The sequence below is a fragment of the Macrobrachium nipponense genome, chromosome 2 (genome assembly GCF_015104395.2).
Source record: "Macrobrachium nipponense isolate FS-2020 chromosome 2, ASM1510439v2, whole genome shotgun sequence".
In the NCBI taxonomy this organism is placed as follows: domain Eukaryota; kingdom Metazoa; phylum Arthropoda; class Malacostraca; order Decapoda; family Palaemonidae; genus Macrobrachium; species Macrobrachium nipponense.
In genome coordinates this window covers 77,034,757-77,049,712 of record NC_087201.1, presented here as the reverse complement: position 1 = coordinate 77,049,712, position 14,956 = coordinate 77,034,757, and the positions used below count along the sequence as shown (strand labels likewise).

The window sequence follows — 14,956 nt, the reverse complement described above, 5'->3', positions numbered from 1 at the left end:
GAGAGGTTAGCTACCATAGGTGTGGTGGGATGCGTATTACCTCCCACCATGGATTTAGTCTTCCTAATATACTTCCTCCTCCCGGCAAACTTCCCCAACTGCAACACAGACCACAAGGAACACTCTGCACACGTCATCTAAGTTACACCCACTCCCCCAGCATGATGAGCAGAGGGCATGAGGATCAATCTCTACCGAAGTGCAGATCTTTTTGCACCTCTTACCCTCTACCCCAGGGCAGCATTGGCTGGGGGCAGAGAACAAAGGCAGTTGCAAATCATGGGTTTGCATTATAGCAAAATTCCAGACACACTATCAGAACAGTATTCACTCAAAAGAAAAAAGGAAAAATCAGCTATAACAGTCAGGTAGAGAGAGGTGAAGAACACGTCTATTCACATCTATGGCTGAAAGTAAATTGGAACGTTTACGTCCAGTCAGAGGGACTACCAACGACCGGACTGGTAGTTAACTACCGAACTGCCTTGTTTAAAGATTTCAACAGCTGTGTCCATACTATGCCTTAAGTAGTTCCTATTGTAAAGGCCCGAGGGTTTGTATATCGTGTACGAACAAATATACTTTGTATACAAAATTGCTTTTTTATATCTGTGCAGTATTTTTTTTAACTGTATCCAGTCACATACACAAAGCAAAGATGGACCCAAATGCAAGTGCCATAATTATTCTTACCTATGACTACCACCACTAAGAGTAAGGATTATTTCTGTGGCACCTCTACCCATAATCTCAAGCTGGCGAGAGTTGGTCAGGCCATGCTGATTTGCAGTTGAGAGAAGGGCTGCCCGAAGTTCTCTACTCACAGATGGCACCAACAGACCACTATCTGAGTAAAATGAGTTTTTACTGTATAACTATTATCATCATTCATCAGCTTAAACAAACCATCAAGCATTAACAAATATCTCAAAAGGGGTGACAAAATCTATGCAGTACGTATTACAAAATGAAATCACACACTTCTTAACCCTGAGAATAGCATTTATAAAAAGATTTGCAAAGAAAACATGGCCAGAAAGAAAAGGAAGAAAAATAAATATATCACTGAATGGAGGCCAACACAAAAATCTTTGAACATTAGTAAAAATGGACCAATGTAGTACTAATTGTTAAGACCTTGACGTCTAAAATAAGAGCATTCTTATTTACCAGTAGTCCAGCTCATACATGAAGCAGCTACTCTTATTACTCTCTCAACTCATACTTCACAGGTTAATTTGTCTTCAAGATAACAGAAATTGTATTCGACCTCATGTGAGACCTGTCCACCTATATTGACTGTAAATTTTCCTTAGCTTCATATCCATTTAGCATAAGTTTTAGCCCTCTTCTTTCCATTCTAATCTTCCACCTTTAAAACACTTCTAACATCTCTTTCTCATATTCTGCTGTTAGCACTGAGTCATCTAAATAAAACTTCTCCCAAGCCTCCCATTTCCTGCACTCCACTGCAACTTTTTCCAGTACAGTGGTACCTCGAGATACGAAAGGCTCAACTTATGAAAAACTCGAGATACGAAAGCAAATACGAAGATTTTTGCAGCTCTACAAACGAAAATTGTTCAAGATACGAAAGGTTGTTTCTGTAAAGTCCGAGATTCGCCCGGACCACCGATAACAATTTTAAAACTTGTGCGCCGCCAACTAAGTAGACTCGCCACCATCCTCCCGCTCTCCCATTGGTTCCTGATGCTAGTCACTGCCATAAGATCCTTCTCTCCTATTGGTCAGCATCTCTCCCATAATCCCATAATGCATCTTTGCAGCGGCATGCTATTTCGGCCACTTCGCAGCATCATCGGTATCATACGCACCCGGAATTCGTTCGTTCTATACAATTTCATTTATTAATGTAAATTCGTTAGTGATTTCGTTGTAGTATACTTTATCGTGTTGTGTGAGAACTTTACTACGTACGTATACTACATAACATAATTACGTACAGTATATATGTAGTCATGGGTCCCAAGAAAGTTGAAATTCACGGAAAGAAGAGGATGCTTTCTTTGGAGACGAAGATGGAGATAATTAAAAAGTATGAAGCTGGTATGCGATTGAGTGTGATCGCCAAGGAATCCGGCTGAAATCCGTCGACAATAGGCACCATCCTTAAGCAGAAGGATGTCATCAAAGCAGCTACACCTTCCAAGGGCGTGACTATTTTGTCCAGCCAGAGGAGCCACGTGCAAGATGAAAGGGAAAGACTGCTTCTTGTCTGGATAAAAGACAAAGAAATCGCTGGTGATACGATAACGGAGACGGCAATCTGCCAAAAGGCCAGCGCTATTTTCGTAGATTTGATTGCCCAGGCCGAAGACGACGGAGGAGAAGGGACATCAATGCCAACCCCAGAGTTCAAGGCTTCTCACGTGAGGTTCGAAAAATTCCGTAAACGGACTGGCATCCATTTGGTGGTGCGGCATGGGGAGGCGGCCAGCTCGGACATGAAAGTGGCCGAAGCCTTTATTAAGACATTCAACGAGATGACTCTCAACGAAGGCTACAGTTCTCGGCAAGTCTTCAACTGTGATGAAACTGGCCTTTTTTGGAAAAAAAAAAGGCCTCGTTGGATGTACATCACGCAGGAAGAGAAGAAGTTACCCGGGCATAAGCCTATGAACGACAGGCTTAAGCTCGCACTTTGTTCGAACGCCAGTGGGGATTGCAAGGTGAAGCCCCTACTTGTCTATCATTCGGAGACTCCTCGAGTCTTCAAGGTCCACAAAGTGCTTAAGGAGAAGCTTCCAGAGATGTGGAGGGCTAATGCGAAAGCCTGGGTAATGAGACTTTTGTTCACCGAGTGGGTAACTGTGTTTCGGCCAGACAGTGTGTTGGACAATGCCCCTACTCACCCTCCTGGCCTCAAGGAAGATATCCTAGCGGAGTATTTGTTTATCAAGGTTCTTTATCTTCCGCCTAACACCACCCCTCTCCTCCAGCCCATAGACCAGCCAGTGATATTGAACTTCAAGAAGCTGTATACAAAACATCTTTTCAAGATATGTTTCAACATCAACGATACCACAAACCTCACCTTGCGTGAATTTTAGAAGGAGCATTTCGATGTTGTGATATGCATCCGACTCATCGACCAAGCTTGGCAGAAGGTTTCGAGGCGAACCTTGAATTCCTCGTGGAGGAAACTCTGGCCTGATGCCGTATCCGCCCAAGACTTCGAGGGATTTGACGTGGGCAAAACCGATGCTGCAGATTCAGGAACAGTTAACGATCCTGAAACTGTTTTGCAACCAGATCTTGACAAGATCGTTGCACTCGGCAAGTCTAAGGGGCTGGTTGTCGACGAGGACATCATCAATGACCTTCTCAAGGAGCACTAAGAGGAGCTTACGACGGATGACCTGAAGTAGTTGGAGGCCATGCAACATAACGTCGTTCAAGAAGAGTTCTCTATCAGCGGCGAGGAGGAAGACGACGACTCTATGAGAACGGCAGAAATTAAGGTTGCTCTAGCTGCTTTTCATAAGGTGCAATCATTCATAGAAAAGACACACCCAGAAAAGGGTTACAAAGGTCGTATGCTTGCACAGTTTGATGACGTTTGCCAGAGTCGTTTCAGGAACATTGTCAAAAGCAGGCAGAAGCAATCTTCCTTGGATAGTTATTTTTTAACCCTTTAACGCCGAATGGACGTATTAAACGTCGACATAAATTGTCTGTCGTGTGCCGATATTGGAACGTATGGTAAACCGCGATAAAACAAAAAAGTTTTTTTTTTAAAAAAAAATTCGAGGAAAAATACTTATAGACCTACCAGGCAAAAACTTTTGAATCACGCACTTTGGGGGATGCTGGGAGCTCATGGATCAAGGCGTTGTTTTGTTTACAATCGTTAAACAGGCGCGAATTTCTTTCTTATCGCACTAAAAAGTATCAGTGACACATCTCAGAAATTATTTCGTCACTTTGACATAATTTTTGCACCATTTTAAATTAGCTGTTACATGGAGTATTATGTATATATGATAATGTGTACAATTTCATGTAGAATACAACAAAAAAATACTCATGATTGTAGCTTTTATCAGTTTTGAAATATTTTCATATAAATAACGATAAGTGCCAAAATTTCAACCTTTGGTCGAAAAACGCAATTGTAAGCTAAAACTCTTATATTATGGTAATATTCAATCATTTACCTTCATTTTGCAACAAATTGGAGGTCTCTAGCACAATATTTCGATTTATGGTGAATTTATGAAAAAAACTTTTTCCTTACGTCCGCGTGGTAACTTCCGAAAAATTCAGAAATTTTTTCGTGCGATTGTCGTAATGTTTGCACCATTTCAAATTAGCCGTTACATAAAGTTTTATATATGGAAATGTGTGCAATTTCATGCCACAACTACAAACTAAAAAACAAACCCATGGTTGTAGCTTTTATCAGTTTTGAAATATTTTCATATAAACAACGATATCAATCATTTACCTTCATTTTGCAACAAATTGGAAGTCTCTAGCACAATATTTCGATTTATGGTGAATTTATGAAAAAATTAATTTTTCCTTACGTCCGCGCGGTAACTCTTCCGAAAAAAATCAGAAATTTTTTTGTGCGATTGTCGTAATGTTTGCACCATTTTAAATTAGCCATTACATAAAGTTTTATATACAAAAATGTGCGCAATTTCATGTAGAATACAACCAAAAATAATTGAAGGTTGTAGCTTTTCTCATTTTTGAAATATTTGCATATAAATCACGATAAAGAAAATAGAAAAAAACCACGTTTTCGGTCACATCAACTTTGGACTCTACCGAATTGGTCGTAAAACCCGCAATTTAAGCTAAAACTCTTACAGTCTAGTTAATAATTCAGTCATTTATCTTCATTTTGAAACAAATTCAAAGTCTCTAGCACAATATTTAGATTTATGGTGAATTTAAAAAAAACTTTCCATCACAGCAAATCTCCAAAATGCGTACGTCGCATTCTCGTAATATTTGTTCCGTTTCATATTTGGCATTTCATAGAGTTTTACATATGAAAATGTGTGCAATTTCATGTACAATACAACAAAAAATAATTGAAAGTTGTAACTTTTCACATTATACAATAAAAAATAATTGAAGGTTGTAGCTTTTCACATTTTCGAACTATTTGCATATAAAAAAAATATATTAAAAAAATTAGACATTCGGTCAAATTTAACTCATCCGATATGGTCGAAAACTGCAATTGTAAGCTAAAAATCTTACAGTATAGTAATATTCAATCATTTATCTTCATTTTGAAATAAATTGGAAGTCTCTAGAACAATATTTATATTTATGGTAAATTTTGAAAAAAACATTTTTTTACGTCCGTGCGTTACGAATTCATTCATCATTTTGTGATAATATTTTCTCTGTGTTGCTTTGTTCATATTACAATGGGTTATATACCAAAATGATTGCAATTTAGTGTACAATACAGCAAAAAAATTAACTTATTAGCTTTAACCGTTTAGATCACAGCGCGATTTGAATACAATTATATATGAAATTTTGTTTTCGCACTATCATATATCGCATTATTTATATATGATAATGATATTTTTTTCATTTCTGATGGTTGCATACTAAACTTCAGGCAATGACAAAAAAAAGGAACCAAAAATGAACTCTTAATCTTGAAAATTAAGTGCGCTGTGATTTTTTGAAGAAAATACTTTTTCCGCTTCGGCGCTCACTCTGAGACCCCCTCGGCATATGGGAGATGATTTCTATTATACCCCTTTGGCGTTAAAGGGTTAATGAGGCCTTTAGTAGAAGTAAGCAAAAAGGAAGAACCAAGTGATACTACGAAAAAACAAAGTTGAAAGTGGTGAAGTAGTTGAAATTTTGTATAAAAAAAAAATTTAATTATAAGTATTTTGTAAAGTTAAGTGTTAGAGTTTTGTTAATGTGTTTCGTAAAGTTTAGTCTATGTTTTACTGACATTTTTTGTGTGTTTCGTAACGTTAAGTGTATGTATCTGCCGTTTGTCCTCCTCCTCTGTCGCCACTTTCGGAGATAGCCTCACTCGAAAGGTAAGCTTCCACATTTTACTACATATGTACGTACAGTATTTCTTGTATACCATGTACACTAATACACTTTATTTACAGGTACTATGTAGTACATATTAGCAGTACGTATTAAGTTATTGAATGGTCCAAATCGTTGTAGATTTCATTGTTTATAGGTCAATTTAACTTTATTATGAAATTTACTGGGGTGTTTTTGGAGGGCTTGGAACGGATTAGCCATTTTACATGTAAAATGCAGTTCAAGATACGAAGGCCGCCTCAGAACGGATTAATTTCGTATCTCGAGGTACCACTGTACTTTGGTAAATAAAGGGCTCAATTAAAATGGTATACTATTAACATACCATATTTAATGCATCTTTCTGATACTCCAACCTTTGAAATTACCTTGCCTGTAGCTACCTTATCATAAAAGACTGCTTCTGGTGATTTTAACAATTTTTATCAGTTTCTTCAAGCAAATTTTTTGAAATTTTCATAGCAACCTCAAACTCTTATTCCAATATTATTTGCAGATTGAAGTGCATATTCCTTTCATCTGTATACTATAACAGTAAATCTTTTTACCCAATCGTCTGGTCCTATCTCTTTCCCCAATCCTCTAGTCTTACCTTTGTTTTAGTAAGCTCATGGATGACTGACTCTCCAGCTATTCAGTTTTTATGAACTTACTTGCTAATCCACATGGTTCTGGGGCTTATTCATTTTTCTTCCCAAAACAACTTTGAACTTTTTCAGTGTTTATACTCACTATTGGTCCCATGAAGTTCAAGTGAATTTTCTTCATTCCGGAGGCTTTCAAAGCTCTACATTTTATCATTTATATACTTTATCCCCTTTACATATTTTCCATTTTTTCATCAGCCACTTTACTATCCTAAATATTTTCTCTTTTCCTTCATTGTTGTGGGATATTAATTCCATTCCTACCAATTCCGCTTATCTGCTCTCATTATCTTCCTTTTAGCCTTACGCCCCTCTTCCCCATAAACATCCATGACCTCTTCCAAGACTACATGTCCTCTGCCAGAGCTTATGTGCTCTTTTCTGCTTGAATTACCCTTCACACATCTTTATTCCCTAAACATGCCTCTCTTTCTTTATAATCCTACCAATATATCCCACAAATCTCTCCTACTGCCTTTCATATGCCTTTCTTCAGTGGTATACACCAACAATTTTTTGTTGCAAAATACCCTCTTACTTAATACAGTACTGGCCCTTTATCACCATTATATTAAGCTTGCAGTTCTTGATACTGAGTAGCAGCCTCACCTGCTATAATAGTGCAATAATTTTCTTGAATGCCATCTATACATTCCACCATAACAAAATCAATCTGTTTCAGCTACTCCACTCTTGTGTTTTACCATCTCTCTTGGCTTCTTAAACACTGTGTTCAGCAACTACAAATCTTGGCCATGTCACACTTCCAATATGACTTCTCCCCATGTTTTTTCACTTACACTATACCCGCACATACCATCATTAAAACCACTTCTGCCAGTTCTTATGTGGTAAAAGATTACTGGGGCTTACCTGGATTGTAGAGAGCAAGGGAAATGTAGCTACTGTGATAATAAAACTACCATGGATACTCAAGATGCATAGGCCACATCTTTCATCAGTATCTTATCTACATATGGAATTTTTGTCATTACTTTCATGGTTGATCAATGATTCTACCCTACCATCTGACTCGTAATACTTCTTTTAAGGCTTTATTCTCAAATCAACAAAATCTTTCTGATGTCCATATAGGAATACAGATAGTACAACTGTACATATTAGATTTATGCATATGTTACTTTTGCATGCAATTTCAGTCTATCTAACTTTAAATCACATTCAGCCTAAAATAATAACAAATAATGAATGCTCTCACTGTAAAGAGCTTAAGTTACCATTAGCATATATAACTTCAGCAGCATCAGCAGTAGGGACAATAATCTGTCTTTTTGGAGGGGCCTTTGAAGGAAGAACATTCTCATCGCACTTATACTTTTTTTCAGTGAACCGATCAGCTTGACGTATGACATCAGGTTTCAGATTCTGTATTTCTTCAAAAACAGCCTGGAAAGCATACCACAAAAACAGAATGTATTATTGCACTAAGGTATTCAAAATATTTTTAGAAACAGATTTATTATGAAAGTCAAAGCATTTCTCAGTGTAACCTAAGTCTACACACAACACTCACAGTAATCACTAAGTATGCAAAACTGTATGAATCAAAATCTGAAATTAATAATAGTTTAATACAAATTCAGTCTGTGACAGTTGACAGATACTGCGCAGCTTGTTAAGGTATATAAAAGGGATTTTGACGTAGGAAAAATCTATTTCTGGGCGAGGAAGCCGTGTCCGCCCAGTGAAATGTGTCCTCTTTAGCACTATTTCTAGTAAAATATTGCCTATGATACCAGAGAACTGCTAAATTGGACATGTCAGAAGTCTCTGACTCGCTCACCTAAATAAAAGGTGTCGGTATAGTAACTGGGGCGAGTGTTAAACACTACCACAGTAACCCCTCCAATTAGCCTTTTCCTCATCAAAAGACCCTGAAAACGGGGAGCCGACCTATAGGTCACACCCAGCTACCCTGTTGAAGGGGACTGCGGCGTCATACTTATCGATAGCAAACGAAGCTTGGTGCACAGCAAAGGGGGGGAAAAAATGGAAAATAAGGGGGGGATTTCACTGGGCGACACGGCTTCCTCGCCCGAAGAAATAGATTTTTCTACGTCAAAATCCCTTTTCTGGGCTCAGCCGTGGCGCTCCGTGAAATTGTACCAGAGAAACACCAAGCTATACTATCCTGAAAGGAAAAATCATAATTAATGAAATCAAAGGAAATAATAAAATAGTTTAGAATTGGAAAGGAAAAAATACAATTTATTACAAAATATACTATATAGCCAAAACATGTGGCAACATTTGCAACAAGTCACATACATTAATAAATAAAATAATTACAGATAATTTGTATGTACGTAAAACTATATATGATTATACACTTATTCTAATAGCTAAGGCATTTGCTGAGGTAGGTAAAATGCTAATGAGGCTGGCATAATTGAACAGATTCATATGACACAAGGACGGTACTATAATGATGTAGCAGTGGGAGACACTGGCCTCCCTGCAGCTATTGCATGATATTTAAGATCCTCTAAAGACTTAAGGTAGTGCTTTTTGAAAACCAAGGGTGACTTCCAACCAGTATAACTTCTTCAGATCATCAAAATCCCATATATTTGAAGAAGTTAACAGAAGTTGCTATTGCCCGAATGTCATGCACCTTGGGGAATGACCCTGGGCTGGCTTTTCTTGATAAAATATAAAATCTGCTGCCTAATGCCTTTTAGAGATAGTGTACCACCATCTTTTCTAATGAAAAGGGGGCCTTCGGAATAGGTAGACGTCCTAGATAAATAGTCCTTAAGAGTTTTAACAGGACATAACGATGGATCCTGCGGAAGCGGGACAATCTTCCATGGAGGGACCACCTCATCAAGGGATCTTCATTCTTAGCTAGAAATTGCTTATTTGGCGAAAGCAACACGTCCCCCGAGGAAAGGAACTCAATATGCGCTTCATCTCTAGATAAAGATGACAGCTCTGATATTCTGGCACCTGAAGGCTAGACTCAATAAAAGAACAGAGTTTTACGCAAAATGGTTTGGTAATCACATTTGAAGTTGTCTGTTTCCGAGGCTAACTTAAGAACATCATTAGAAACCATGACACTGACGACGGTCTGTGAACGGGCCGTAGACGTGCACATGCCCTTGGGATAGAGGTGAAATAAGACTCGGTTAGATTGATACCAAACCCGAGAAGAAAAATCTTTTTCAGAGCTGACTTAGGTTGTAATTGTTGCAGCTGCCAAGCCTTGTTCAAACAAAGACCTGAAGAAGGTTATGGCCACGTTCAATGTCATTACTTTGATATTTGATTCTCTGAGGAACGAAGACAATTTCTTAACTGCTGAGTCATACTGGCGAAGCGTAGACTCTCTCTTGTCTGACTCCAAGAACAACATGTTCTGTGGATCCAATGTCGCCTACTCCTCTTACCTGCAAACTTCATGAAATCCATAAAGTTAGGGTTTTGTGAAGACCTGAGGAATCGAACACAGTCCTCGTTTGAACTTGTTGCGATAGTCTCAAGTCCGGGAGAGGGTGAGGGCGAAGACCTAGTTCCAGGAGAAGGGGAAACCAGTTGCTCTTGGGCCAGTGAGGGGCTATGAGAGCCACCTGGCCTTCGAAGGATCTCAACTTGTGCAGCAACCTTCAGGAGAAGGTTTCACTGGAGGGAATAACTAGATTTTCGACCACTGGTTCCAATCTATGCTCAGGGGCGTCCGTAGCGTATGGCCAGAGGGTCCAGATTGGGGGCTACATAACAAGGCAGCTTGTGGGTTGCCTCTGTGGCAAACAGATCTACTTCTAGACCTGGTACTCTTTGGCAAACCCTCTCGAAGGATTCTTGGTCCAGTGACCATTCTGATTCCAGAGGGACCGACCGAGACAGGGCGTCTGCCACTACATTGTGGACTCCTGCCAGGTGAGTAGCCGACAGATGCCAGGTGTTCTTGGCTGCTAGAGAAAAGATTGCTATCATCACGTGTTCACATGACTTGACTTTGAACCACTCTGTTTATACAGTGTACTACTACTGCACTGTCGAGGACCAACCTGATATGAGTCTTCTTTGGAGGACGGAGCTTTTTTAAAGTCAGAAACACTGCCATAGCTTCTAGAATGTTGATGTGAAAGTGTTTTTGGAAGTGAGGTGACCAAGTTCCCTGAACCTTCTCGTGCTGTGAATAACCTCCCCAACCTGTCAGCGATGCGTCCGTATGCACCACTAGGGACGGGGGAGGAAACTGCAACGGTAACTCCTTGGCTAGGTTGGCGGCCTTTTGTCCATGGGCGCAGGCGTTTTCTGAGAATCAGAGGTATCCGGGCGAACTTGTCCCGACACTTGGCATTTGCCTTCGCAACGCCAAACTCGATTGATGTCCTTGAGCTTGGCTTTCAACAGAACGTCCGTGACTGAGGCAAACTGGAGCGAGCCTAGGATCCTCTCCTGATTCCTTCTCGAAGTCTCTTTGCACTTTAAGAATTGTCTTGTTGCCTTGGCAATCTCCTTTCTCTTTCCTGCTGGAATGGAAAGAGTGTGAGAACCTCCAAGTCCCAATGAATCCCTAGCCACTGGAACTTGGACTCCGGAGTCAACCGGGCTGGACTTGGTTCCTGTTGATCTTGAACCCTAAATATTCCAGGAAAGACATGACCTTGTCCGTGGCTTTCATACATTTGCCTTTGTCCATCTCCCAGATTAGCCAATCGTCTAGGTACGCCACCACCAATATACCCTGGGATCTTAGCTCCTGCACCACTGTCTCCGCCAGTTTCGTGAAAACCCTTGGTGCTATATTCAGCCCGAAGGGCATTACTTTGAAGGAGTAGGCTTCTTTCCCTAGTTTTGAAGCCGAGGAATGGTCGGAAGTGCCGAGCTATCGGGACATGATAGTAGGCGTCTGTAAGATCTATAGAGGTGGTGACGGCCCACGGGGAAGTAAGGTCCGCACCTGAGAGATGGTCAGCATTTTTTTTGAACTTGTCGCAACGATGTACAAGTTTATACGGACAAGTCTAAGATTCACCCTTCTTTTGTCGGTCCCTTTCTTTTTTTGGGACGCTGGGAAAATAGACGACCCCTGAATTTTCAAGTTCTTTTCGTCTTGAGATTGCCCCCTTCTGGAGAAGGTCCTTGGAGTAATCCATCAATTCCCTGCTTTGTTCCTGATAGAAGGTGATGGGTGGAGGAGGAACCTTTGATCCAACTCCAGCCTAGGCCTCTGGATACTATGCTTTTTGCCCAACTGCTGAACCCCCAACGATGACGAAAGAGGTACAGCCTGCCTCCTACCTGAGAAACTTCATTGAGATGATGAAGGCCGGGATCCTCTGCTGACCTTGCACCTCTAGTTCGCCCTTGGGCTCTGGCTCCTCCGCGCTGGCGAAAGGATCCTAGATCTAGCCTGCCACCCCTAGCAACTCTGGTAAAGGGGTGAAATGCCCGACTCTCATAGACCAGGGTTAAAAGCGGGCGACACTGAATACTGTGAGGAGGCCTGTTGGTTAGACGGCGGCGAAAGGAAGACAAATTGATGCTGTTGCTGAGGCTGAGCCTTAGAAGTCGAAGGCTGGGATACCTGTTGAATTGGAAACAGCTTGTAGCACAGGATGCTGTTGCGGGACTTGGAAAGGTAGGAACTTTCTCTGCCTCTTCTTAGCCCTCAAAACTGGAGGAAGAAGACTCTGATTTCCTTTTGAAAGGGATTCCCCAACGCAACCTGATGCTTTGGTTAAGACGTGATGCCTCGCTCTGAACCTCGGATACTGCTGAAGCTGGGAAGAGATCTGCACCCCAGATTGAGGAAGCTAGAAGCTTGTTGGGTTCGTGCCTTATCGTCGCCTCAGACAGAACATGCTTCCTGCAATTTCTCCTAGCAATCGCAAAGTCGTACAAGTCACATTGCATGCTTAGTAACGACTTCGCAATGACCTTAAACAGCAGCTCCTGAGCGTACTCCCGAGCCGCCGTCTCTGTCATCACTAGGGAGTTAAGAGACCTTGCGAGACGTGTCTTAGCGTCAAATTCGGCTTGGATCAATGCGTCTGACAGCCTAGGAAGGCGTTCACTAAACAAGGTGATTGCACAATCTGGCTTCAGCTTGCCTACTGAAAATATATACTGAAATACCATAAGTTACGAGTATATAAATATAAATATATAGGTACTGATTAACTGAAAGAAGCCCGCTCGAAATTGGTACAAAACAAGGGAACGACGTAATGGCGGCTCGCTACCGCTCGTTACGGGAGGAGAACGCCTAACAAAAATTCCTAAATAAAGGCAAAACGAAAGGCAAAATCACTCCCTAAATACAGAAAAAAGGGCGAACCAGTACTTAATTGGGTGAAGAGGCAGATTGACGATCCATAACGAAAAAGAATAACGAAACCAATAAAAAGAACAGATAGCTATAAAAAAGCGTGCCAACGCTGGAGGCTATCGATAAGAATGACGCCGCAGTCCCCTTCAACAGGGTAGCTGGGTGTGACCTATAGGTCGGCTCCCCGTTTTCAGGGTCTTTTGATGAGGAAAAGGCTAATTGGAGGGGTTACTGTGGTAGTGTTTAACACTCGCCCCAGTTCTATACCGACACCTTTTATTTAGTGAGCGAGTCAGAGACTTCTGACATGTCCAATTTAGCAGTTCTCTGGTATCATAGCAATATTTTACTAGAAATAGTGCTAAAGAGGACACATTTCACGGAGCGACACGCTGAGCCCAGAAATAACAACTTGAACTGTAATAAACAGATTTAACTATATAGTTGAACATACCATACTAGTTTCTCAATACATATACAGTGGACCCCCCATATTCGCATTCTCCGGATTCGCGGACTCACGCATTCATGGATTTCTCTCTGGAAAATTTCCCATTATGCGCAAAAAAATTCACCTATTCGCAGTATTTTTCTATCAAAAATATCTACAAATTAGTGTTTTTTTTATAAATTTCATCATAAAATGCACTTTTTGTGATAAAACTAAAAGAAACCAGGTACAAAAATTTTTAGTGGGTTTTTCTTGAGTTTTAACTATCAAAATATGAGGTTTTAAGCATTTTTATAGGGGTTCCAACTATTCGCGGGGGAGTCTGGTACACATCCCCCGTGAATATGGGGGGAGCACTGTACCCATTACTGGAGAAAAAACCCACAGTTAAGGAAATGTAAAAATATAGTATCTAAAAATACTATGCAGACAGCTTTAAAGAATCTGTATGATTGATTCCCCTCTTCAATTTTGATAGATTGAAAAGGCTCTATGCAGTTTTATTTTTAAATATATTGGTACAGTTTCATAATTGTGGACTCGATTTCTCCCTTGTAACTCATACTAATCTGAACATTTTTTAATTAATATTCTTCTTATAATTAGCCCATTTCATGGTCACAAAATCTTCCCATCTTCCACACACATCGGTCTCTACGAAAACAGTGCAAACGCCAGATAGCTACCAGTACAACACATACAAAGACGGATCCCAAACTATGTTACAGCCACTAGTCAGTATTGTGCACCAGGGGTAGGCTGGAGTGCTATCATTTGCAGGGTTAGTTTTCTCTTTTCAATATAATTTTTTTTTTCGATTTAACTTCTCAAGACAGCTCATACTTTCCAATTAGCAATTGTAAAGCTACGAATTTCTGCCAAAGAGCTTAACCCTCTCGTGATCTGATGACATGTAGTGCGTCAATATGTGCTGGGCGTGTCACATGCAAGTTATTTTTGGAAAAAATTAACGAAAAAAACACGTCAATCATAGAAAACTTAGTTGACGCCATTGGGTCGACAGATGATGAATCTCGAAGAAAAATCAAACCTGACACTGCTAGCTTACTAAGCTATGATACAAAACGTCAACATAAGTAGGTTGGAAAATCTGAAAATTGCACTCCGTAAAAAAATAAATTTTTTTTAATCAATTATCAATTACAGCTCATTAGCAAACTTTAATGGAAAAATTATTGTTTCCATGTGAAAGATCTAACATTTCTACACAATTTAGGTATAAAACAAACTCCCCAAACCTCATTATATTTTTCATGATTATTTAAAAAAAAATGTCTATGATTTTTCTTTAAAATTTTATGTTCATCACATCGTTTTTAGTATTTCTAAGCCTCGTAAAGATGTTCTGATTGCTTTAGGAAATAATTCAATCGTTTCCTAACATAACACTAACCAGAAGCGTATATCTGTTATAGTTCGGACAAACTGAATTTTACCAAAACACTTTTCCATGCGTGTGTTCTT

The 14,956-nt window shown here is 39.9% G+C and overlaps 1 protein-coding gene across 1 annotated transcript in view; it reads right to left on the bottom strand.

Moving 5' to 3' along the window:
- LOC135220676 (enhancer of mRNA-decapping protein 3-like) overlaps nucleotides 1-14,956 on the bottom strand; it is a 101,891-nt gene that overhangs the window by 14,878 nt on the left and 72,057 nt on the right. Inside the window, exons 5-6 of the mRNA XM_064258055.1 lie at nucleotides 7,955-8,123; nucleotides 694-847 (exon numbers count right to left, since the gene is read on the bottom strand). Coding sequence (XP_064114125.1) covers nucleotides 694-847; nucleotides 7,955-8,123 — 323 coding nt within the window. The remainder of the gene's footprint in view (nucleotides 1-693; nucleotides 848-7,954; nucleotides 8,124-14,956) is intronic.